At 40.3% G+C, this 26,415-nt stretch overlaps 1 protein-coding gene across 3 annotated transcripts in view; it reads right to left on the reverse strand.

The window, feature by feature from the left end:
• Positions 1-2,951: 2,951 nt before the first annotated feature.
• LOC104537542 (casein kinase I isoform alpha) overlaps positions 2,952-26,415 on the reverse strand; it is a 32,852-nt gene continuing 9,388 nt past the window's right edge. Inside the window, exons 2-9 of one of the 3 annotated variants that reach the window (XM_010180454.1) lie at positions 23,807-23,933; positions 22,116-22,214; positions 16,195-16,334; positions 13,123-13,201; positions 12,050-12,124; positions 10,721-10,827; positions 9,729-9,841; positions 2,952-4,462 (exon numbers count right to left, since the gene is read on the reverse strand). In XM_010180454.1, coding sequence (XP_010178756.1) covers positions 4,455-4,462; positions 9,729-9,841; positions 10,721-10,827; positions 12,050-12,124; positions 13,123-13,201; positions 16,195-16,334; positions 22,116-22,214; positions 23,807-23,896 — 711 coding nt within the window. In that variant the 5' untranslated portion in view covers positions 23,897-23,933 and the 3' untranslated portion in view covers positions 2,952-4,454. Of the gene's footprint in view, positions 4,463-9,687; positions 9,842-10,720; positions 10,828-12,049; positions 12,125-13,122; positions 13,202-16,194; positions 16,335-19,638; positions 19,723-22,115; positions 22,215-23,806; positions 23,934-26,415 lie in introns of those variants that run through there. The other 2 variants (XM_010180469.1, XM_010180461.1) reach the window with 2 other exon arrangements.

Below are 26,415 nucleotides of genomic sequence, written 5' to 3' on the forward strand. Positions count from 1 at the left end.
GTTAAAACCAGCTGTGTTTACAGAAATCAACCCACATTATCAACAGGAACAAAGGGCTCCTGGGGAGGGAAAACAGAACAGTTTGGACTAAGTGTGCTCAGGTACTTCCAGAAGCAGCCCCCGATATCAAAATGTCAAGCTGTTCTCTGAAAAAGGAGCTGCATCACCTTCACAATTATTTCATTGACAAAATATTTGGAAATCTATTCACCCTAGGCTGGTGTGAGAATACTCCCTAGCTCCTACCAAATTCCAGCTAGCAACAACCACATCTGATAATATCTCATATGATGCAAAAAGTCAGTATCTTAATTTAAAACATTTCACATCTTCAGTATTGAGCTTGGCAAAGCAGCTGAGCCCACTGTGGTTCCTTAAGAAACAAGGACGCAGCCCTGCGTTTTGGACACAGCCTTCCTTTAACACACAATTCTGGGTCTGTTTTGAAGAGCCTCCTTCAGGCAGCTGAAAACGATGACCATCCTTGCATCCCAGCACATTTAATCTCAATTCTTTGCACACAGACCTGGCACCACCCTCCCCCCCTTCCTGTTTAGACCTGGATAACAAGGATTAGATTAAAGAGCCATTTCCACATTAGGACATGTCATGAACGCAGTCTTTCCACTCAGGCCCAATTAGGAGGGTGGGCACTTCCTCTGCGTTGTCCCTCGCCTCATGTTTCCAGAGGCATTAATGCTCGGACCAGGCAGCTCTTCCTCCCAGCCCACTCTTCCTTTTGGTCTGGAGCCTGCCATGCTCATAATCTTGTATTACAACACCAAGCCGATATGAAATCATGATGATTTCACTGCAATTAAGGAGGAGATGGGGCTGACAGAGCTGGCTAAGCAACAAATCTGCTCTCAAGAGAAATTAAAGCCTTATGCAAAAAGGCAGCTTAGGATCACTGAAAAATCGCAGCTGTAAGGGCTGCAGGGAGGCACTGAGCCCAACCTCCTGCTGGCAGCAGCACAGCTGGGACCCAGGCACCTTCACCTCCGCTGCAGTCCATTTTAGGAAAGGCACAGCACACAGAGCACATGCAAGTTCCTGCAGGTTGCAAGCAATGCACCTGAAAAAGCCAACTGAGAACAGGCACAGCACCACAACTGCAGAGCAAGTCAACACGTACGCTTGAAAAATAACCCCCATATGGAATTCAATAGAAATCGGCAAAAGAAATTAGGATGGCACGCACTGGCCAGGCTTGATGCACCTAGCAGTGACATACCTAGCTTTCAGACTGACAGCATTTTCAACACAGCCAGGCTTGGATTCATTGCTTACTACACACAAGTGTAGGCAAGGCAGTGAGATCGACCTTACTGTTAATAACTGAAAGCTAGAGCAGCCTGTCCTTCTTTCAGAGCCTTTTATGGGAAAAAAAACCCTCTTCATTGCTTGTAACAAGGAATGGCTTAAATAGGTTAAAAATAATGAACCAATACGCTGCACATGAGAGCAGTCTACACTCCAAATTAAGCAAGCCTTTAGAAGGTGGCCTTATAACAACTCTGAGAGGCATCCTAAGGTTAACAAATTGCTTTGAAACTCCATACACAGCTTAGGAAGATGACCAAGAACCTGTTGTCACAGCCTAATGTCATTACCTGAATTCTAGCACTTTCCAGGGAGCTTGAGGTTGTAGTTGGTTGTGCATTATGGCATCTGCTATAACAGCAATTACTTGTAAAGGGCCTGGGAACTGCTTGCAGAAGTTTTTGACTTCATCAGGACAGTAGATAAACCTCCCAGAACAAACCCTTTGCAGAGCTGCAACAAGAAGTCAAGATCCACATAGCTTTTAATGCTTTCAGTTGTCTTTGTTACAAATCAAGTAGATCATACAGCAAACAAGTGTTCATTCAGTATCACAGCATCTCTTTAAGGAAGGTTGCCACCTTGTTCAGCATGTGTGGTGCAGGCTGGTTTTCTGCACCGCAGCACAACACAGCTGACAGTTTAAGCTCACACTTCTGTGCCGAAGGGAACTCCATTAATACACCAGGTCTGAAAGACTAAATGGACTCCAGGCTCCTCCACAGGACAAGGCTTGCAGTTTTAACTACAAACCAATGCATTTTGACACTCCAAGCACCTGATCTGTTCTTGCTTACTGTGCTTATCAAGGGCAGTTCTGTTTCTGACAACCCTCCTCAAAGTCATGAGTAAATTTAATGGACAGAGGAAATAATTTCTTCTCCTGAAAACAAATTACTTCCTCTGACTTTCAAATACCTCATGTCAAGCAAGAAAGTGGTGCCAAAACAATTCCAAGCAGCCACTCTGAAAACAGCTGCCAAGACGACATTTCATTGATGCTCCTTCCCCATCTGCCAACGCGCGTTGTCAGATGCCTTGCCTAGACAGTAGGAATCATATGTAAGGACATAACACAGTATTCTAGATACCAGTTCTTAGAAACATACCAGTTTTCATGAGGCATTGCTTGTAAAGCTTCCTTATTCTGACAGGGCAATACTCGGAGCCTAGGAAGACATCCTAGCCAGAAGAATGAGCTACATTTCTTCTTCCACCTTCCAGGTAACAGAGAGACCGCTCTGACTCAGAAGAGAAGTTCCCAATGTGCACCAGTATCTCTGACGCCAGGCAGACTTTTTGCCTCCCTGCACTCCCACATTATCTATCCAAATGTTTATTAGCCCGCAATGTTCTCCAGCTAAAGTTTAACATCTTCTCAGGGCAGGTCCTTCACGTAAAGGGAGTATGCATAGTGACCACATGAGAGTGTGGCCTTGATCCAGATTACTGCTCCGTGGTGACAGAGTGCACAGTGTACGTGTTATGATCTTGAAGAAATGGTTGTCAAAATGAAAGACCTTTTCAAACAGTGAAAGTATGAACTGTGAGCAGGAACTCTGCTACATGCATGGAAACTGTCTAAAAAGCTAACATACAAACAACATTTACACAATAGGCATCTGGCAGCATTTTCAGACATTTTTTTAATTTATTCTGACATGCTATAAAGGAATAAATTACACTGTTAAAGAATTACCAGCAATAAAAGTATTTCTTTCTTTCAGCTGGGCTAGAATAGGAGTGAGAAGGAAGACAGCCTGGGGCAGTAACCAATGTGAACTCTGCATGGTGCGAGGCTGTCCCCAAGAACAAGAGTAAATCTGGTCATATCCACTTCACAAGAACTTGAAATAAAATGCCTTGGTTTAAAACCATTCAAATACTCCATTCAATTTTTTCTTAAAACTAGCAATCACAAGTCAGTCCAGCCAATACCTGACATGGCAACGCTCAGGCGCTGCCAGTACCGGGTCTGCAAAAGATGCCATTTCATTTTAAAAAAATTCCAATCTTAGTACAGAGGGCTGGTCTCCAACAACAAGTTATAAAAATGCAAGACTGCCCCTTCCCCCTCAAGGAAAAAATACAAAATTTATTTAAAAACAAAATGAGGAAGAGTTACAACACTAAATCTAAAATGATTTAGAAAGAAATATGACTTCTTTTGCTTAACAAATGGCCTTGAAACTTGGTTTAAAAACAGGGTAATGTAGATTTCTCAAACTGAATTAACAAGGCAAATTAAAAAAAATCTTATTTCCTTACAGAAACAGTTTTTAGTTTTTAATGAACTTGTAAACAAAAAAGCTCCCGCTTCAAAATAAAAACAAAATCCCAGATCATATAGATGTTTACAGTGATTACATTTATCTAAGCAACTTACATACAGGTTCAGTTGTAAGATGTTAACTAAATTTCGTGACAAATATGCTGTTTTTCCTTTTATACCAAGAACATTATAGAGTTAATGCAGAGTCCTAAAGATTATCTAGTAGTCGCTAAGTTTCTCTTAAGTCTTCACTTTAGATGCTGTTATTTCTAGCACAGGTAAGCAGGCAGAGTCTTTCATACGCTTAAAAACTGGAATCTTTGGTTACTACCATGTCAGCTGGCTTGGTATGTTGCACATAGAAGCCAACAACTTTAAGAATGTTTTAAGTGTACAACTTTCAAAACCCAGGGAGGAATAACCAGAAAAGAGTGCACAATTGTGAGCATTTACAATTATCACAACTGTTGCCGAAGACTGTTCATGCCATTCTTCCAAAACAATGAGATCTCATAAGCAGTGTAGTTCAAAGTAAAAAGGTAACAAAATTGGCATATGCACAATTTTCTTCACTTGTGTGTCAACCATTAGTTAACTTTTCCACTTGAAAAAAATGCAATAGAAAACTGGACACCATGTTTCACTATCTCAGTAATATTCACAATTACAGCTGCTACAACTCAAAGTGCAGCATCATTGACACTGCCCAGAGCCAGTTTATACTGATATTAAGTTCTTTACACCAAGTAAATGGTTGCCCACAGCCACTGGCAAGTGTACGTATGAACTAAAATTTCTAGGATTTGGGGAGTGACAAGTCCTGCTCCGATCTGCTCTGCTTTGTCCATCCTCGCCATGCTCAGAAACCTGCAAGATAAACACAAGGGCAACTTACTGATACGGGATGAAAATGAGAAACAGCCTTCACAGCAGGAGAATTAAACATCAGTTATGGTCATTCAAAGGGGAAAATGCTGCTCCGTCTCAGAACTGCAGAGTTCCTGGTGTCCATTTCCAAAGCTAACCAGCATTCGCCACCACCCTTCAACTCAAACACACATCTCTCACTCACACACTGCTGCACTGGAAAGCAGGCTTATGCACCAGCTGGATGCCACATTCTTCAAATGGGAATTCAGACCAACAGTTTGAAAACAAAATGTGTTCTTGCCACTGGGAAGCAGGATGTAATTTCATAGGATTGTTTTCTACTTGTTTGCAATGTCTCATGTTTATATCCCTGAATGTCAAACTGTCATCTGATTGCAGTGGTGCTTCAGAGATGCAGTACAGCAGTGTCACACAGACTGAGGAAAAGGAACAGGAATAACTTACCTTACAGTAACTGGTGTTCACTATGTGCTCACACGTATGGTGCTCTGGTCACCCAGAACAGAAGCGAGAACCTTTGACAGTGACTAGGAACGCAGGATACCTTCTGTCCTCAGAAGGACAAGTGACAACTCGTGTGACAGGGGAGGTGGGGCATCAAGAACAGTTCAAGTTCAGAACTCCAAATGACAAGTTCAAGACATTGTGGGAAAGGGAGAGTAAAGGAATAGATAACACATCAGAAAGAACCAGTTACTGCAAGCTAAGCCAGTCTTCACACGACTGCTTATGTACTCATTTCTGGTGACTCAGGTAGTAGCGCTGTGCTTCGGAGAGGTAACAGGAGTCTCAACCAAAGACTACTTTGCCAAGCAAGTTTCCGTTCTGGATGCCCTCCAAACAGCATGGTATTGTGTCGATGTATGAATTCATCTGAGCAACAGCTCAGAGTTTTTGCAACAGAAATCTCTTCAGAGTGAAATACAGACAAAGCTGACTTCAGCTATAGCTTGTGCTGTCATCCAGAGAAGCAAGTGCAAACAAGTCAAACGCAGCCTGACATTCAATCAAAAAAAAAAAAAATCTATCTGGATAGTACCCAGAAGACAGCTTTAACTCTTCCATTTAACTCTTCCAGAATAGGCTACAGGTAATTCAGAAGCGATTCAATAGCTTTGTTTGAACCTGATCTTAATGCACTGAAGGACAATTCTCTTTAACCAGCATCAGCAATTCTTAAAAATAAATGAAAGCAAATAAAAAGAATCCCACATCAGAATTAAGACAGTCATTCCCACTTGAGTGCAAATTCTGACAGAAATCCCAGTGATTCCTTAGTTCAACTGGCATAAAGTGGTCCGTAACCCTCACTCCATGCATGCAACCAAGAGTTACGCTGTTTTTCCATTCAGCAAGTTCAGCAGCGAACACTGATTCATTATTTGAGCCACTTTCTCCATCAAAGCAGCCAAAACTAAGTCAACAAAGGAGGAGTGTGCTTCCAGTGTGGTGAGACACAGATTAACTCGTTGCTTTAAAGCCTGGATGTTTCAAATGAAAATGGGATCCTGAACCTGAGGACAAGGGCCACGCTAACAAGCGATACACTGCTATAACACCTCAGACCCAAGGTATTATTGGCAAGAGAATGTCCAACTCTACAGAAAGCAACAGAGAACTCCATCGAGTCCACAACATCCCTTGCAAGTCCTATTACAACTACATAGAGGTGTTTTCAAACACAGCCCAACCACAGCTGTCAAACGAGGTGCTGAGACATCCATGTGGCATCCAAGACTTTGCCAGTGTGAAGAACACGCTGGAGGAATTTAAGCTGGCATCTCTCTACTAAATCTTCACTATATACAGGGCCAGCTCAAATCTGCGCATTCATCACTCCCTGTCCCTCCAGGGTGTTACCCAAAACTCTGATAATCTCTACGCTACATGAGGGATACTCAGATTGCTTTATTGTTACTATAGCTGCAGATCCCATCAACGAGGGAAGAGTAACTGTACTATCATACTCTAAGAAGCTCCTCTACTTAAGAGGCCTTTAAACTTTTTCCTCAATATATTAAGTAGCTGCAGATACAAGTGGTGAAAAGTATTTAGTTGTCAACTGGCTAAATCGCAACTAGCGTACTAATAGTCTGTCCTGAGAAATATTGCCATGACCACAGGCGTCTCGTGAATGCTAATGGGACTGCTGACAGGCTTATGGAGCTCTACGCTGAAGTGAATTAAAAACACCTCTTGCAAATGGAGCTGACAGACTTGATCCTGGAGACTGACTGCTTGAGTCAGTTTTATGACTGAGGGAAGCTGACTGTAAGCATTGTTACAAATCACACCTGAAAAACTGCTGTACTGTCAAGAGATTGAGAGCTGAACCTCCCAGAGTCAGCAGAGCAGCTCTTTCTGTTGAAACAGTTCACCTCTCCCAAGTTCCAAAACAGCTGATCTTGCTGTTACAAAAGGCACTGCACAGAGTTCCAGAGAGGGACAGCAAAAAAAGGCCATTGACAGAACAGGGATCAGGCTACCCTGGAACCAAACAGAATATTCAGTCTGAGTAACCTATAGGACTCAGTGAGATGCTTTAATGGAGATGGAGTTAAGGCAGCCAGGAATATCTATAAATGAGCACATTTTCCAAATATTTTAAGTCATTAAGTCTTTGGACATTATTTGAAAGAATTAAGATTTATATACCCCCTGCTCCAATCCCTTGATGGGCATCTTCAATAGTATTTGCACTTTACACAGTATACTGTAATATTTTAACCAATAAATGCACCTGTAAATTGCTATTTCTACTACTCATTAAACTGGATATAGTTACCACGGGTAAAATTTGATACCACAAAACCTTTTAAGTCACTTCAGCATAGGCTTTGCTACAGCAACTACATGAGAATTTAACAGAACTCTGGGAAAAAAGTAAACCAGGTATTTTGTTAATTTTCAATGTGACAGCAACATATAACCCACACAGCCTCCTGCTTGAGCTTAGCTGGCTTCAGAAAATCTTCCTTAACAGACAATATTTCCCACACGAAGGCATGCAGGTTTTTAGAAATCTGGAATCTTTACTTTGATGAAGAGACTAAGCTAACTATTTTAGGCAGCTGGGCAAGTCTTCAGATGGTTGACAAGCTCTACACAAATGCTTTGCTGACACTACAGCTTGGTCAATCCAAAGGTCATGAGCTTTTTCTTCATGCTGGGGTGGGGCAAGGAGGGAGTCATTCTCCCTGGCTCTTGCACAGAGTAACAGTCTATGAAAGAAAAACAACAACTTCTCCGTAGCTACGCAATGGGCCTCGTTACTAAAGGAGAGTGTGATGGGGAAGGTCCATCCAAGCGGAAACAATCTGCAAGGGTCAACTGCAAGACAGCCTCCCTGTCTCAGGCTTGTCAGTCAGCTGCACCTTTGCACTCTGTCACTAAATCATCACTAGAAAGTGGAGGCAGATAACGATGATAATGATGTTTTCTTCCCTTACAGCATTAGCACTTGGTCAGAGACCAAACCTGAGGCAGGAGAGCGGCACATTAAACCTCAGAATACTTCATCAGCAGAACAGTATTTCAAGTCCGTACAACTTGATTTTCAGGGCAGCATCTGTTTACAGATCATCACCCTTTGCCAGACCTTAATTTTACACATGAGCCATTGTGAAGAATCTGCATTTTTGGGCAAATTACTTCCTCCTGCTTTAATAGCCAACCTCTCCACACCCAAGCATCAGGCTGGGTTTAGTAGTGGGTTCTGAGCTGGGTCAATGCTTCTGTACTTCAGGAAGCAATCTGAGCCCAGGTGCTGAATCATTGAGTCTGCTTACGTACTGGTGTTACTGCTGAAGGAACTGGTTTACAGCCTTCAGTGTTGTAACACCTGCCAGCTCCAGCCAGACAAGTTGGACTCTTTATGCCACAAAGAATCTGACAATTAATGGTATCCTATAGAAGTTTTTTTTTTTCTTCAATAAACTGTTTCAGATCGAGTATGAAGAAGTGTTATATTTTTGGAATAAAGCCACCTGGTAATGTTTGAATGCTGCCACAACACATGCAAAACAGTGTTTTGGTTAAGTTTACTTTAAACACTTCTCCCTTTCTTTGACTTCGAAGTCTGCCATGTTAAATTATTATATAATTTTGTATGTATAAAATGACAGTCCAGGCAAGAATGTCCTGAAGAGTACCAAGCAGCAGCAACACATCAATAAGCTACCTCAGCAGCAATAACTTAAACCTAGCTTTTCTAGTCTCATTCAAACAACCTCATTAGCTGCAACTTTCTGCACAGCTCACCTTGAGGAGTCAGTTCCATTACAAGACTGGCTGTAATAGTCACCGGCTGTGGCAGTTTCAGCCTAGTGACTTACTAGACTAACACTGGCAGATTTACATCAAAAATTGTAAAAGGCTTTTAAAATGTGCAAAAAAGTTTTATGTGCCTTTTCAGAACTCAGTTTTCAGTTTTTACACAATTACATCTTGGACATTTAACAACATTTCCCTTTGAAACCATAACCTAGAAACATTACAAATAGTCAAGAAATCTGAAGCCCCACCCGAGAGCATCCAGATACCCTCAGAAAATTGTGACTTGGCAGTCCACAGCAGTTTTGGGTTACTCCGTGATTTAGGAAGGACATTTAGAGCTCACTGCTCCTTTTTTCCTTTAACTCTGGACCACATGTCTCAACGTAAACCCACTGGAGGAAGCCAGATCATTCACAGTTTTCTGTTTCCAATGTTTGAGGCATACAGAACAGAAGTAAACCCACAGCACTATACCACCTAGAACAGCGTAGAACCCAAAGTCTCTAGATCCTTGCCTAGTTAATGAGAATTATCCCTTAAGAAGTGTTAGGTCTAGGATTTTGGACTGTATTATATATATAAATATATGTATATCATATATGTATATATATACATGAAAATAAATAAAAATGTCACATTCCCAACACCAAGTCAGTTTCTTGTTTTTGGAAAGTGGTTAATGCGGGAGCAAAAGATGCAGTGGTTAAAATGACCCAACATCCCCAGAAGAAATGATATGAAGAACAAGGACATTTTGGTATAAAGTTAGTAGTCAAATTCTCCAAGGACGTCTCTTTTGTTTTTACTTTTTAAATTAACAGCCAAATATATTTTTTAAACCACCTCCTTGATCTAACACTTAAATTGCCGACATTGTCCAAATTAGTGTAATTTTTTTTCCTGTAACGTCACTTGGTTCTTGGCTACTAACCTTTCATGTTACTCTTGGATTTGTCAGTTTGCTTGCCTGTGGGGGTTTGGGCCTGCTGCCCCTGCCCACTGGAAGAGGCTGCCTGCTGTGCTGCTTTCTGCTTTAACATTGTCCAGTCAAATGTGTAGTCATATTGATGATTCAAGGTCCTAGGAAACAGAAAAAAGAAAGTGAGATACTTCACTGTAACACATCACAACTTCCTTACTGCTAACACCAAGCCTTTGCTGAAAACCCAGAACGAGAAGTTAACTCTTTCTGTAAGCTGCTTTGGAGATTATGAATGATATATAAATGCTAAGTATCGCTAACAAAGGGATTCTTGAAGCAAGCCCAAACACCATCAAGCAGCATTTTCTTCACTGTTTACACGAAAGTCTGAATTTGTAGAAGCAGCACTTCCTCACAACCCAGCTTATCCACATGTCTGCACTGAGATTCTCAGCTTTTCTTTTAATATATATAGTTTTAAGGACATATTGCACTATTGTAGATCATAGAATAAAAATTGCTTTGTATTCTAGAAACCTGGAGGAGGACTCTTGAGAGATCAGTACCAGCTCTTCTTTTGACAGATGCTCTTCACTCCACAGGGTTTGAGTTCGAGTCCTGGTTTCTCTAAAAAACTCGGTCAAACAGCACTATTACCCTCCATTGAAATCCATCTCCTGGGCACCACTGCTAGTCCCATCACCAACATTCAAACATAAAAAGCTTCAAACACTTCTACCAAGGGGTCAATTTCTTAAGCTACTTGCAACAGAACTTGAAGCATGGGCTCAACACTCCACCATTAGTGGCCAGATTGTGCAACTCAAAAACAAGAGAATCTTTTTCTTTCATGTTTTATGTTGAACAATATTTTTCAGGTCCTTTAAACAGCTCTTCAAAGTCTGAAACGAAAATCCCTGAAGAACTGCCTACACCACACACATACAGAGCAGCTTTCAGCAATGTGAGTCCCACAGAGCAGTTACCAACTGATAAAGCACTGACAAATTTCTGTACTTTTCCACTTTGAGACTGACCTGAAAAGAATACGGAATAATTGCCTCAGATACATGTAATCTGGTGCCTCTTCAAAGCGCAGGCCACGACAGTAGTTCAGATACATGGCAAATTCTGCAGGGAATCCCTGTAAATCAACAGCGTTAATCAAGCTATGGCTTGCAGCAAAAAGCTTCCAACAACTCTATAAGAAAGGAAAAGCTGTATTTCTGTCTACAATGGCAGAGAAAAACTGGCTGAAGATTCCTATGTGTAAATTCCACTTTACCACTAGTTATTATTTATTCTGTATTTCGGAAAGTGGATTTGATAAGCAAGTTACCAGGTATATTCTTTCTCCAGAATTGATACTTGATGCACATTCTGCAATCACAAGTCCTCTGCTACCAAAACCTTCAACATACAACATATTTAAAGTACTTCATTCATCCTAATTAAATCTAGTTCGTATTAACTAGGTCTCTGAAATAAGTAGTAACTGTCTCTCAAAAGAATCCACTCATGTTTCCTTGATAATCTACTTGAGCATACCAGAGGCAAGGTCAGTTACTACTGTTAAGTGTGAAGGCTTAAACTATGAAGACTTCTTTCAAAGATTCCCTGCTTTACATATTTATATATTTAATGCTATATTAAAGCCCATGTGTAAACAGGTCATAGCATGCAGCATAGTTCTGTACAAGAAGAAAGAAAACATGGGGTACAACAGTTCAGCATTTTGGAAGATGCCGTCAGACTAAGGGTATAAAAATGGACATGACTAGAAAGCATAATCCTGCTGCTGGTGTTTGATGTGCAGAAACTACTACATGTTCTGAAGGATCTTTGTTAACAAGCATGAGGCTGCCACAGTTCAGGAGATATCTTGAAACTCAGAGGGCAGCATTGGAAAAACATCATTCCACTACAGCTTCTACTGGAGATACAGAAGACAACCTGAACAATCTTGAAGCACAAACAAGTGTATATGGGCAAGATATAAAGCTCTACCTTGGTTTCATTTCTCCAAGAGGGCACTTGCAGAACTTTCACTGCAGAAGTTGAAGAAACAAACAAGCCTCACCTAAGAGAGCTGGAGAGCTTGCACAGCCCACAGTCACCAAGAACTGGAGTGACAGTGGCATGAGCTACGCCAAGAAACAGCAGGAAATGCCTGCCCCATTACACACATCAGCAGTCTTGTTGGGTGGCCGAACACAAGGCATTCATGACTACCAGAGAACTATTATTCAGCAGCAAATGCCATGTGAGACCAACATATTGGCTCTAGTTTTTATAAAGAAAAAAGAACAAAATAAGAAAGAAGAGAACTTCCATTTCACAGTATGACATCATTTGGAAACTCTTACCTTACACAAAACCTCAACAGGAGTGGACATTTTCTTTTCACTAATCTTTTCATACTTCTGCTTCTTTGTTGCAGCCTGTGGAACATGTAGGTCACAATATAAGAGATATTGTGCAACACTGGATTAACAAGGACAGTAGCAAAAAAAAAAAATGACAAAAATCCCCTGGTCAACCGTAAGTATTTTATGTGAAATCTCCAAGTCCCACACATTGAAAAGAGAATGAAGGTCAATCTGGTATTAAGATTTGGACACAGTTTAATACCATTTGTTGCAGTCTAATGCTTCCATCACATGGCACAGCTCGTGTAGTTCTAGCTGCTGCTTTTGTCCATTAAACAGACCAGACTTGCATTTCCATTTGCCAAAGTTCTATTAATTCCCACTCAGTACCCCATTCAGGGGCTGCCTGCGTGTTTCAGCAAGCAGCCATTACATTCATTTGCAGCTGAAGTGTTCTAGTGTTTCACAGGCTGCTTGCCTTTTTAGAAAGCTCGCAGCTGCAACACCATTTGAGTTACAGAACTCTCACATGGAGGAAGAGCAACAATTAAATCATGAAAACAAATCACTGAAGTCTATAACAGAAATAAGAAATATTTGCTGTACTTTTACTCGGCTACCATACATAATACTTGAAACAAGTCTTTGCACCTCGTAATTATTCAGTCATACCATAAACCAGACTGAAGATATCACTAAAGCTGAACTTGCTAGGCAAGATATTATTTCCATGCTCTCTACAGCAATTCAAAAAGCCAGTAACAATGCTATTTTCTACTTCCCAAAGAGGCCCTCAGCCTACAACACGACAATAATTTGCAAAGATGACATAAGCTATTGTTTAGCATAAAATTTCAGGCAGCCAAACAATACATACTTTGCCTGCTGCATGAGAAGCAGAAAGAACATTTCTACATTCTATAAATATCATGGCTTGGGAAAAGCTGCTCTGTATAGCCGAAGCTTAACACCATATACAATCACCCACCCAGACCAGGAGGCAGAAACACAATACCCAGACAAAAAAAAGGAAGCGGGGGGGGGGGGGGAAGAGGTGCAACATAACCTACCTTTAATCCTTGCCAAGGCAGACTGGTTCTGTTAAAGTACATCAACACATAGCCTAGAGACTCCATGTCATCCCGACGACTGGAGAAAAAAAAGTAACACAATGAATTAGAAATTTTGACATTTCATACTTTACTCCAAATAGCGCAAGCATTCAAAAAACTTTTTAAAGAAAAGAATAAATAAGGAATAACACCTAAGCTTTGGTGCAAAGGAAGATCTCTTCCTAATACAGGTAAGACATCTAGGTGGTCAGGATTCCACTGGCACACATGTAACAGGTCTTCACAAGCAGGAAGGAGATCCTATTCATTTATCAAGCAAGGAATAGTCAGTAGGTATTGTGTGTGGTAACTTTCCATCTGCAGTTACATCAGAATAACTTGGGGAAAAAAAGCTTTGGAAGATAAAAAAATGGAACATTAAACGTCCTTCTCATTTAACTACGCAGCTTGGATAGAAACTGAAGTTTTACCTGCAGGAATGATGGAATGCATTGTAAGAGATACATGATGATAGCTTTAACTTCATTAAGGAAGTTAAGTTTCCTTGCCTCAGTCTGGGACCAACACTGAACACACAGACCCAAAAGGCCATAACCTTCCTTTCCTCGCTTTTTTTAACCCTGAATTGCCTTCATGATTTGTAAAAGACAAGCAATATTTAGAAAGGTGCAGGCATCAATCTGAGACGTGCCTCTTTCTTGCCACAAGAAGTCTGTTTCAAGGCAGCTAGAGAACTCTAAAGTTATCTATTTGCATGCAAACTCATCCACAAGGCTTCAAATGTTTTTTGCACTGCATATGCTTCAGATCCACACTTTAGCCACACAAACACCATCTTTTGCTGCACAGCTTTCACAATTGCTAAGGTTACTACAGTTCACTGAAGTGGAAAAAATGCTCCAAGATTATTTTCCCCCTCTTGGCAAAGTTGCCTCTTGCCAGCTGTAGTAGAATCAGCTTTTTCCTCTGACTGCCCCTCTGCAGCTGACATCTATTTAATGAGACAGAAAAATAACTTATTTTTCTCCTCCCAGCTCCCTTATCAACTGAACCCGACAGGTATTGCTGCTGCTTTGCCACCCAGGCAGATCTGCAAGAGAGGTATTTAAATGGTGGCAGGAAAAATTACACACCTACCACCCCCACAAGGGAGTAAAAGGCTGAGAGTGGCATTGCAAGCAGGATTACACGTATGGGTGAGGATGAGAGAGATCAAGTGAGGACAATCTGTAAGACCCTGGACAGATCTACCTCCAGATATTGGTATCAGAGGAAGGAAGTTGTAAGTGATGCTCTATGTAACTGCTAACCCAATATAACCTCTAATAATCACCAGCACTGCCTGCCTGACACTGCTTCAACGCGTGTTCCAGCTCTCTGACCGTTTGGGGAACCAGTTCAGGGTGCTACCCCAGAAGAACATCAGCTTGGCTCCTTAAACCATTTCACCACAAGGACAAAAAAGCACTAGCTGTGCCCAGGGGTCAGGGAAGGGAAGATAGGTTCACTCCTCTTGACAGCAGCCAGCTCCAAGGTTCTCTCAGCTGTAACATGATGCCACAGCCAAAACCAGAGGGGTGAAAAATGATATCAAGACCACAAATTCCAGCCTGCAAAACTTGCTCATTCTATTAGAATTGCAGATTTTAATCACCAACAGGATTCAGTGAACTGGTATGGGGCTGTGATGTAAAATTACATTTTCTGAGAAGGCAGAGGTAAATCCAGAAGCAATAAAGGGATTAATGGATTCCATCTCCATCAGTTCATTGTTTTAAGTTTAATTTCATGATTCTGTAGTAGGAAACCATTTAGTTCTGTAAATCTGTAGTGGCTGTATTACATTTGAGCATATACTGATAAAAGCCATTTTCAGGATTTGGAAAACATGACAATACTCTCCATTACTGAAACAAGAAATGGACAACATTGCAAACAGCTCCTTGAGAATAACTATCATTACATTACATAGAGGAAAACATGAACTGCAACAGTCAGAAGTACAGCATTAACAGTTGAAATATTCTGCCATAACTTTCAGGACTGGTTTCTCTTGATGACAGGAATGTATTATCTGTTTGCCTTGCTGTTGGCTTTATCTATAGTCCAGTAGCTTTTAGCTACATTTCAAATTATATGGGAATTCCTTGTACCAGGAGAGCTCAATTTAAAAGTTACAATTATTTGCAGTCCTCTCCCTTCACTGTAAGGTGCTAGCACAGCTATTCCCTCACAAGAACGGCTTGGGTTATATGAAATGTACTTCCTTCAGAAATGACATCTGCCATTTACCCTATTTGACCCATATGGCAAGTAGGCTTAAATAATGACACTGACAGACAATAAAATACAGTACAGAAACCTTAAGGAAAACAAAGCAAAGAGGAAACATGGTGTATTTTAAAGCATCAAATATTTGTGAGTTACATGTTCTGATGAAGTTGACCACTAGAGAGTCTGTCATTCCCATCTTGATTCAATTGAAGGTCAGATATTCAGGGAAGTTTTAACTAAGTGACCTCACCATCATGTGGTACAGCCACACTATTACACTTATACATTACAGTATCTAGGTAAGGAAGAGAGGCATCACGTCCTATCTCATGAGTATCTAACATCACTTTCAAACAGCCTGACACACCATCTCCACTGAACTGCTGCTAGGATACCGCAGTAGCAATGTGCTTTTGATCCAGACGATAAAAATGTTTGTCCATTAAGCAAAAGTCAAACATGTAAATAAACACACGTGTACATATATACATACAGGGCCACAGTTATGGCAGAAACCAAAACACCACGTGAGTGAAGTAGCAGATCTTTAAGTCTTGCTTGCAGGCAAAAGGATAAACAATATATTGTTTCCTAACCTGAAGGAACGGTGAGAAAACAGAACACAGACACCAGCTTTAGAATAGCCTTTCTGGCTACAGAATTGCATCTCAAGCCAGTCAGCAATAGCATCAACATACACTTATTCATATAAAACTAGTTCAGATGCTTCAGAAGCTTACAAATAAGATCATCTTGCAGCCTCCAAAAGCACAGCAGTTATCTCCTTGAACTCACCTCTGCTCAATGCCAAGATGTGCATTGATACTGGCATATCGAGCTGTGCCAGTGAGATTTTTGTCTTCTCTGTATGGTATGTGTTGCCTTGTCCTGTTGTCCCGGTACTTTTTGGCCAAACCAAAGTCAATAAGGAATAACTTAAAGAAAAATGAAAATAGATTACATTCCTATACAATACAAGGAATCCCCAACCTCTTTCACTAGGCATTAGCTACATTTTAAGACATCCACACAGTGTAACAGCCTACAGTTAAGAGGAAGCAAATTAACAGTGCAGTCGCAACTAACTTTAACTAGTCAGTTCAAAAACTTAATAGTGAATTAGTTCAAGCCTTTTCTCAATCCAGTGGAATAGATTAGATTGTGCTACACAGCATCTGTAGCTTAGTTCTACAACTATTTCATGTTACTATTGTACTTTGTATCACATTAGCTTCATAACTATAGTGCACAGTTTAGGCAGGAAACTAGTATGTGCGAAAGCACACTTCACAAAACCCCACTCACACCAGAGCAGTTTACACATACAGAGAGTTAATGGCAGCTCAGCAGCTTAATGCAATTGAGGCACATCCTTTATTCTTGTGTCTCAAAGAGCACTGGCCATTCTGCAGAGCATAAGGCTGAAACCTTCAACAGCAAACAAGACATCTTGCTTTCAATCATATCCTCATTTTAAGACCAGAACACTACCACAGCAGCATGACACACTTGCTGATGATATTAATACAGCCAGGAAGCTAGAGCCTAGTACACTGAATCCAATTTAGGTTTCTAATAACCAAGCTTGCTCAATGATTTGGTATTTAGCAACAACAGAGTGTGTGCTAATTAGAGAGCTACCGGCCAGTCTATCTACAAAGGTTAATGCAGACTGTACCTTCTCATGACAAGATTTGAGGACCAGGCAAAAAAGAAGCTGAGGTAGAATTAAGGAACATTTAGAATTCTAGCAATGTCTTCTAGCTACAAATCATCAAGTTGAACTCCAGATTGCAATGCTGGGTTAATGCTACAGGATCATGGACTACAACCCCTACAGATTAATGAATAGTGCAAAAGTAACTTGGGTAGGAGAAGGAGATGAAGGAAAGAAGACATAAGGTTCGATAAATTCTCAGTAAAAAAAATAAATCTATTAAGTATCACCTTAAAGGTGATTCCAGAACAGATGATGCAGCTTTAAATGCAAGTACTAGAGACCGACATGCAGGTATCCTGCAACCAAGACTGAAACCAAGAGTCACTCTGGCACACTGGAAGTGCTGTGAATTATAAAGTGACGCTCGACAGGGAAGTATCAAAGATACTGAAAGTTTCTGAATTGCACTGTAGGTATGTTTTAGAATTCTGATTGCAGAAGATTTTCTAACTATAAGAGTCTAGACAGGAAAGAACAATGCTAAAACCTCTTTCTTAAGCCACTGATGTTGGAGTAGAAAACCTTGAGTTGAAGTCTTGCCAGGATTTAAATGCAACCACAGAGCACAGCAGTTCTACATTTGCTGTTCTACTGAAAGTCACCCTGAAAGCCCAGAATGCTTTGAGCAAGAGGAAGTAAACTCAAGTTTCTACATCAACTACACTGCTCAGACAGTTTGGGAAAGTGGGGGTCTTGTCTTTGATGCACCCACCACAGCTACCACTAGAGGTAGTTATTCACTTGGTGAGCACAGATGTGTTCTCCACCTACCAGGAAATTACCAATTTTGATACTAAACCCCTAAAGCAGACAGTACAAAGCTGTGATTACTATACTACAAATGCAACTTTCCTAGAAGCAAAGTCAGAGCTCAAATGCAATCCCTTATTTCTTCACTAAAGTTTTCTGACCTGATGACAGCCGCTGATGTATAGTTTGCAATAGCAGCTTACTATGCCTTGAGAAGGAGGGAAAAGCCAAACACTATACACATCAGTCAGAATATTTTCACTGCACATTTAGTTACTAACACTTCAAACAATTCAAAGTCTTCACGGACTATCTGTTATCCTGGGGATCTTGCTGTTCGTTAATGGTATGAAGGGACAAAGTCACAGTTCCTGAATCAAAATAGTTCACACTGGCAGTGTGCCTCTAATAGGTAAATGGCTGGTGTCTAGCCCTGTTTATCACTGACTTGATAAGACTATTTTCTTCAGGAGAGTTATAAAAGTAAATGATGCTCTGCCTCTTCCATAGCTGCTACAAACTCTCAATACTGGAACTGAACAAGGTATTCTGCATTCTCTCAAGAAGTGTAGGTAAAACCTGTTAAAAAAGAAAGAATCAATTCAGCAACATAGACCTGTTTTACACTAGTCAAATAACTGGATATTATTTTATGGCACTGATTTATCCAGAGAAATTTACTCTGATCCCTAGCTTAGTACCCGTTCTAGACAGGTGGAAGGCAAAGCCGTAAGTCCATCTTGCAAAGAGTTAACTTGGAAGATACAGCCTTATTTGGATGAGCACAGAACGTACTGATGCCAGCCAGCAGGAACACAGACGTATTCCCACAGATAACCTCATACCACCTTAATTCTGTTTGTTGCACCGCCAGCAGGAAACTGGAGAAGTAGGGCAAGATTTTTGCCAAGAGCAACTCGAGAAGTGGATCAAAGTCTCTGCCTCAACTGATAAGAAAGTTTCAGCAAGCGAGAACAGAAGCCTGTCAGCTTGCGTACAGCATCTAGCTGCCTGGGACTTAATACATGAAGACTACCACTGTGGAAAGCTGTGGACTGACTGATTCTATGGCTAAACACCTCAACTACGATTCATATTCGGCAATTCCCAGCTGTCCTGCTATGAGCTGGCTTATGTCTTCATTTCTCTCCAATTCTTTTTCTCTTAAAGAGTCAGAAGTCCTACATTTAACACTACAAGATAAGCTCATGCTTCTCCAAGACACAGCTTGTTACAGTCATTTCCTTTTATAAGCACAATGGATGAAAATACAAGAGTCCTCATTACACATTTGGAAAGATTTTTGAACAAAACACGCAAAGGAAGGAGTCTGGCTGAAGCAATAACAGAACTTCTCCACGTACATTCAAAGACACTGCAGGAACCCTACAGGAAGGAAAGCAGACAGCCTTATGCAGAAGCCCTGGTATTTCTACTAGGGTGGCACGTCTATCCTTCAACACATTCAACAGATTGCTTTTGAGTTTTAAAGAACAAGAGTAAAACCCGCTCCTGCACCTGAAATCAAGCACGTACATTTAGCCCTTTTTAATATCAAGTTTAGAAATAATTCCACAATTTAAACAAGCGCCACAGGGAAACATCTTAGTAATGTTACATGTTTGCCAAGTATGTCTGAATAATGCCAACATAAGAGGTGCTTTTGCAAGGTCTACATTCTCCAGAAAAAAAGAAACAAAAAACAAAAACAAAACAAAAATAAAGCACATGAATTTGGGGTTGAGGTTGGAATAGGAGACAGTTCAGACCTGGTTTAATCCTGAGAAAGATGGGTCCTGAGAAGTACTAACAGTCATGCTTCTTTTCCTCTTCCCCACTGGAGATTCTAAACACTGAACAAACAATAGAGGGTGGCAGTGCATCAAACAGTATTGCTTACATTGCAACAATGGCCGGCGCAGACAGGCAACACCGAGGCGTTCGAGAAAGAACAGGGTAGCCAAATGCCATCCTTCCTCCATCAAGCACTGTAGTTTTCCAAAAACTATGTATGTTTGCATTTAATTTTTATGTTTTTTTTTTTTAAAGGAGAAAATTTGAAAGATGTGGCAAGGTAAATTTCAACTGCGAGCCACTCCAAAATGGCACTGCCTTGACCAGGGATAGCAATGGTGACATTTGGCTCTATTAAAAAAGGAAATTGAAGTTTTGCTTACAAAAGCATCCTTTGGTTCCACAAACTGCCCTTCCCCCAAAAGACATTTAGAAAAAATAAATCTTCAGTAAGGAAGAGGTAGAAGGCATTTAGTCACCTTAAAGTTTACTTTCATAAGCATGCAGGGCTTATTACTAACAGAGCTGAAAATTTATCTTTTAAAGTGGGAGCAAAAGTTCTCCCAATCACCAAATTAAAATTTGAAAAAAATTTATTTTCTTCATTTGTTTTTAAATATAACTGCCAGGAAGCTACTGGAACAAGATTACCATACTATTCTAGTCTTTGTGGCCGTTTTCTTTAAACTCTGCGTAGTCATCTCTAAGAACCCCTCAAACTAGGTAGTTACAAAAAGAAACAAAGTAAATACTGTATGGTGGCAAGTGTTCCCTAGATGAAGCACTTGTTTCCAACTGAAGCAACCCATTCCTCATTTTGCTCATGTAAATCCATCAATTGGTGCTTCCATCAGGAACTACCTCCCCTCATCTCTAAAACCCTGTCACAGGAACGAAGCCCATGCCCACAGACAGTGTTTACCACCATATCATTGCATGGCTCCCTAACCAGTCTACTAATGGGCAGGAGGGGGGGAATACAGTGGTTTACAGGCAATTTTGGTTTTCATTTCAGCTGATGCAAATCTAATGTGTTCCTCCAGTAAAGTAAACACAGCAGCGTTTTCTAGGCCATTAATCCACATCAAGATGAAACAGAGTGCAGCAATGCCAACCTAGCATGACTGTGCAAAAGTATAGAAAAATGGCCCAAAAAGAACAATTGGAAATCAGAAACTAAAACTAGGAAAAAAATATTACAGTTTAAGTTATACTCTAAGTCATGCCAGAAATTTAAGGAGCCTAACTGCTCAACACAGCATAGAAAAATAGAGCTCTACAGAGTGAAAGTATGAAACTTGGGAACAAGCAAAGTTTAACAGCAACAGGATTACATAGAGACTGCCTTTCAGCTGGACTTACAGGCTTTTCCAACAATGGTTGTATCTAAACATTCAGTGCACTGCACCTCTTCAGACAAGGGCTGTTCTCATTTAATCAAGCTTTCCCCTTCTAATGTTCATGGCCCTGAAGTTGGCATTCATACAGGCAAACAAAGGTAAACATTTTAAACACTAGTAGTGCCTAGAGATGAGACATTCTCTGATGGCATATAGAGAAGATAAGTGGGAATCTTGCTTCCAATAAACAGCTTGATCACATACATTTGTCCTGAAGTTAATTTCTATTAAGTAGCATGCTTAATGCATTGCCAATGCTGCCTGTCTGCCCGAGCTTAACATACAAATTGCAGGATTAAGCATATTTCACTCGAGAACTAAAAACAAAATAAAAACAGTTTTCTACTATATAAGGTTTTCAATGGGAAACATGCACTTCTGACTACGTTTACCCATCCAAACAAGTACAGCCACCTCAGCCCACCCTCCAACACTGCTTTTTTCTTCCCCATAAAATAAATTCAGTTTTTTTGTTGTACAACATAATCAGGTACTCTACAACTTAACCATCTTCTACCAACATATTTGCATACACATTTATTATAAAGGCAACTGATCTACATGTTGGCTATTGGTTGTATCCACAATTCTGATGGCTGAAGAGTTCTCTTCACCAGTCTGTCACTGCAAGCTTTAATGCCTTGACTGGTAGGTCAGGAGCTCCCACGTTGACACAAATTCTTTTCATCCCAGGAACTCAGCCCCAAAGCCAAAAATAAGATTTGACTTTATCATTGAGGAAAAAAATGCTAATACAACAGTTATCTCAATAATGAAACTCCATCACTGAGAAAAGCAGCCAAGTATTCTCTAGGTTTAGTTTATAATCTTGTTGCAAGTCTAGAAATCACCTTGCAACCAAGTGTATCTCATAGGGTGGGTCAGGGGCTTAGAAGTGGACACCTGAACAATCCAAGTCCTCACATTGAAGAATCATGGTTTAGCATCCAAAACATCAGTTTTAGCAATGAGCTTTAAAAAGGCTGCGCAGCTTGAATCAAGTAACATAGCCATTCCCTTTGGATCTTTTAAGCAAAGAGCATTAGACTAACCTTATTACAGTGACGCCCAATACCCATTAGGAAGTTATCTGGTTTAATGTCTCTGTGTATAAAATTCTTTGTGTGCACATATTCAATTCTACTGATCATCTGTAAGAAAAACCAGCAATAACAAGACAGGTAAGATTTCAATGAGATCAATACAATTCACTTAAATATTCAATGAAAGCATGAATTTTTAGTGTTAACTTCCTCTGCAACTTAAATTTCTGTATTTGCTTAATGAAAACCAAGGGGTTTTTTTTACTCTGTTAAAATAAATTTCTTTCTTGTATGTTGAAATTCTGTAATCTTGGTCAGGAAACGGCAGATTAAATAGCTGAAATGATTTCCCAGACATTCAAGTTTATGTACTAACTACAGTGCCCCATTAAAGAGTCATTTCTTTTTCTTACTTCAAACAAATGTTTTCTATACCTACCACAAGACAATTTTAAAGCTCATTCCCTCCCCATGTCCCAGTTATTCATTCAGCTGGTTATTCATTCATCAAGTGTTAATTTCCCAAGTAAAAAATTTTCACTGAGCAAGTAACAACTTGACTGTGGCCCACACTGTCGTATCTAGGCCTCAGTGAGCCAGGAGTAAGAGTCAGCAACGAAGACGCAGAGAAACTCTGGCACATCTGTATCACCATATACAGCCACGTAATTTCCTGTGTGTGAGATCACAGTGCACACATACATGTGACACAGCTTTCCAGCTACTAAAACACTCTTCATGCAGTCTTTAGTGAGTTGAATTGTTATAACGTTATACCCTTGACAGCTGTTCTACTGGACTATGCCCTAAAAGCCAGTTCCGTGTACTGATCTCATGCATCCCATCTACGTTTCCCAGATGACAACTAATTAGTGTTTGTCATCCAAAGGAAAAGTGCATGAAAACCATACAGATTCCCTGGGGATGCTGTATGCACCCAGACTCTGAGCAGGCAAATGGCTCTCTAAAGCAAGCGTACCACTCACTCAAGGCAGCTGAGAATAGGGACAGCTGACCTTGTCTCCATACAAATGCCATGAGCTTTCTTGGCCAAGAGCCTGGGATTCTATGAGCATCTGGCAAAGTGACAACTTGGTACTAACATCAATTACGTAATATTAGATGAAATTTAAACTACCACTGAAAATTCTACTTTAGAAATCCTTACCGCTTTTCAAGTAGCTGAAGACAGCACCATCAAGCTATTTATTAAATAGCAAGAGATAAATACAGGTGGTCATTTCAAATACTGTACTTTCATGACCAAGTTGAAAAAACATCAATTGTTAGAAAAAGACTTGCAGACCTCGGTTTTAGAGGCCTTGATTAAGTCCGATATAGAGTGGCATTTCCACTAACAGCTCTAAGAACTGTCTTTAAGCACAAAACCATTATTTAGCTCAGTCTGGTAGTAGAAGTTGTAAGAGGTTGTGAGTGCACAGTGACAGAGTAAAAACAGACCTACAGACTTGTACATTGGCCACCCGTCACCACAGCTGGCCAATACCTAACACATTTCCATTGAAACAGATCAGCCATAAATGGAGGCTGCTTCAGACCTTCTAACACCACCCCCCATGGCTGATACAGGGAGTTAATGCACTCATATTAGTCCCAATACTTTAAAGATGCACTTGTTAGATCAAGGAGCTGGTATCTGCATTGACCTCTCACTTCCTTACAGGAAGATTTATACATACCTGGTCTGCTAACATAAGTACTGTTTTCATCGTAAACCTGCGCGAACAGAAGTTGAATAGGTCTTCGAGGCTGGGACCAAGAAGATCCATAACTAGAACATTGTAGTCCTTTTCTTGACCATACCACCTGCAACAAAGGAAATGACTCAGCATTAGCAGGAATCCTAATGCAGACCAGGATACTATCAGCCCTCTTGGCTGGAAGGGCACATTGCTGGCTAATATTCAACCTTGAAAGCTAACAAAAACCAGGGCTAGTAGTGTCTTATTTTCCAGGAAACTAAAAAGTTAGAGGACAAGAGAGAATACACAAGTTGGCAAGCGCATGCGCACACATTTAGTTTTCCCTTAAGAGGAAACAGTACTACACTTTAGCAACAACTGAAATACCAAACACCAAAATCAAAATACAATCAAAGCAGATGCCATTACATGTCAATATACTGAGGTGTGCGTACAAAGTCTGAAATGAAACTTGTCTGCAGGACACTTTACACTCCTATAATTCTTTCCTGCATTATTTAACTTCACAGAAACATCTTCAAATGTTTTAAGCTGTGTTTTCAGCTATGCCTTCCCTGCAAAAGACAAAAGTAGCTCATGCAGTTTACTCACATACGACCTCTTTGTTCATTCATCCAAATTTAACAAATGGCAATCAAGATCTACTGTCCTATTAAGTAGGAGATAAAGGTTACCAGGAAAAAACATTTAAGTGCCACAAAAGTAAAAATTCAGATGCAGCAATGTATCAATTGCAGCCAAACAGACTGTGATAACCACCCCTAAGGGTCTGATGTATCAGTCTGGGGTAAAAAAATTATTACTAATGCTATGAAGACAAACAGAGGGCCTCCCATGCAAATTTTACCTTCCAATCCACGTCCAGCATTTCTATCACAGTATTGCTGTATGTTATCTGCATCTAGGGGAGAGTATTTTACAACCTAAGCTGCCTGAGAAGACCTGGAGTCAGGTCTCAGCAGTGAATTTCCATGCTTTAAATGGGCGCTGAAAGACAAAACCTGAATATTCCTCTCTACAGTTCTTCTGTGCATTCCAGATACCAACAGTTGAGGGGTGTGTGAAAAACTGTTTATGAATAAACCCCGTAAGAAGAGAATGCAGTTTAATTTATATCAAGATTCAACTCAAACACTAGTAGCTGGGGTTTAAAGGTCTGAATAGACATTTTATTTCCACTTTAGGCAATGACTCCAGGAGAATAATGCATAGTTGCCTGGAAAATAGTTACCACTGATAAAGCCAGCAAATTTCTTGGTACACACAGGATTCCAAGCTCAGCCAGGGTACTAAAATGTTTACGAAACTGCAGAGAAAAGATCCTGTATTTGGATCTGTTTCAGGAACTATTGGTCTGCACCTTCTCCACTGTAGAGATTCTAGTAGAAATCATGCACTTCGTAATGCACTATTATAAATTTGATAAGTTATATACGATCACACTCATTGTTTCAGTCTAGGACTTTCATTCATTCTCTGTATCAAGAGGGGGTGCAGAACTAGACTAGAGGAGTCATTAAAATAAAATGTCAGCAAGTTTTCCTGTAACACGTTAATGATCATACCTAAGTGTCATTTAACAGTTTTTGCCTAATCTCTAAAAATTATTGAACATACTATGATGTAAAAAAACAACCCCCAAAACCCCAAGGAACACCACCAAAACAAAACAAGAACTTACACGCAACTCAACTAGGAAAGCATGCTCATGGTATCATTTGACAAAGTTTGTAATTTATGAAAAGATTAATACTAACACTGCAACCTGACACCAAGAGATGAAATGGACATACTGAGAAGACCTGCCTAGCTAGGCCCTTTTAAGGAGCAATGAGAAGTTAGCTTCAACTGCCAGAGCAACCAAGAAAAGTATCTAAAAAATGCACTGCAAAGACGGAGAAAAAGTCAAAATAAGATGCTGTTGAGAAAAGTTTTTAGTCAACTACATTGGAGCAAATAACCTGCCCACTTATTCTGTCATATGAAATTTAAGTTTGTTGTGAAAAAGTTTAAAAACAATGAGCAGAATTGAAGCATTCTAAGGAGTAAATCAAGACCTAAATAAAACATGATTTTCTTCCAGAAATGCAAGTCCAATTCAGATGCTGAGTGTAATTGTTCAGTGCAGTAATGGTTCGGCGCCCAAGAGACTGCAGTATAAGGGAAAAGGATCAAAGATCAGTCTTCAACTGTGCTAAGAAAATTTAGTTACAGCACCACAGAAAAAGTGAAGCTGATGAAAAGGAAGCCTACCGTGGGAGCCACATTTTAAAAAGCATTTCATTCCTCTCTAGGGATCTCTCTGCTTAGTAAGTGCAGTAATTCAGGTTGATTGCACAACCTCCATTTGGCCTACTTCTGCATATGCACAAGAAAATTTTCATCTCCTGACCATTTTGCACTGGTGGAAAGCAGAATCAACTCTGCAAGACAAAGAAGTGAGAGGGGCTCTCTTAGCATTTAATTTTCAAGATTACCTGCCTGTAATTCCTCGCAGAAGACTGCCACAGCTGTTGCTTTCACTACTGCCAACTGAAACTTCTGCTAGGGTACTGGAGTAACTTGTGCTTTATTTACTTTGCTAA

The sequence above is a fragment of the Mesitornis unicolor genome, unplaced genomic scaffold, assembly GCF_000695765.1.
Source record: "Mesitornis unicolor isolate BGI_N332 unplaced genomic scaffold, ASM69576v1 scaffold9440, whole genome shotgun sequence".
Lineage (NCBI taxonomy): Eukaryota > Metazoa > Chordata > Aves > Mesitornithiformes > Mesitornithidae > Mesitornis > Mesitornis unicolor.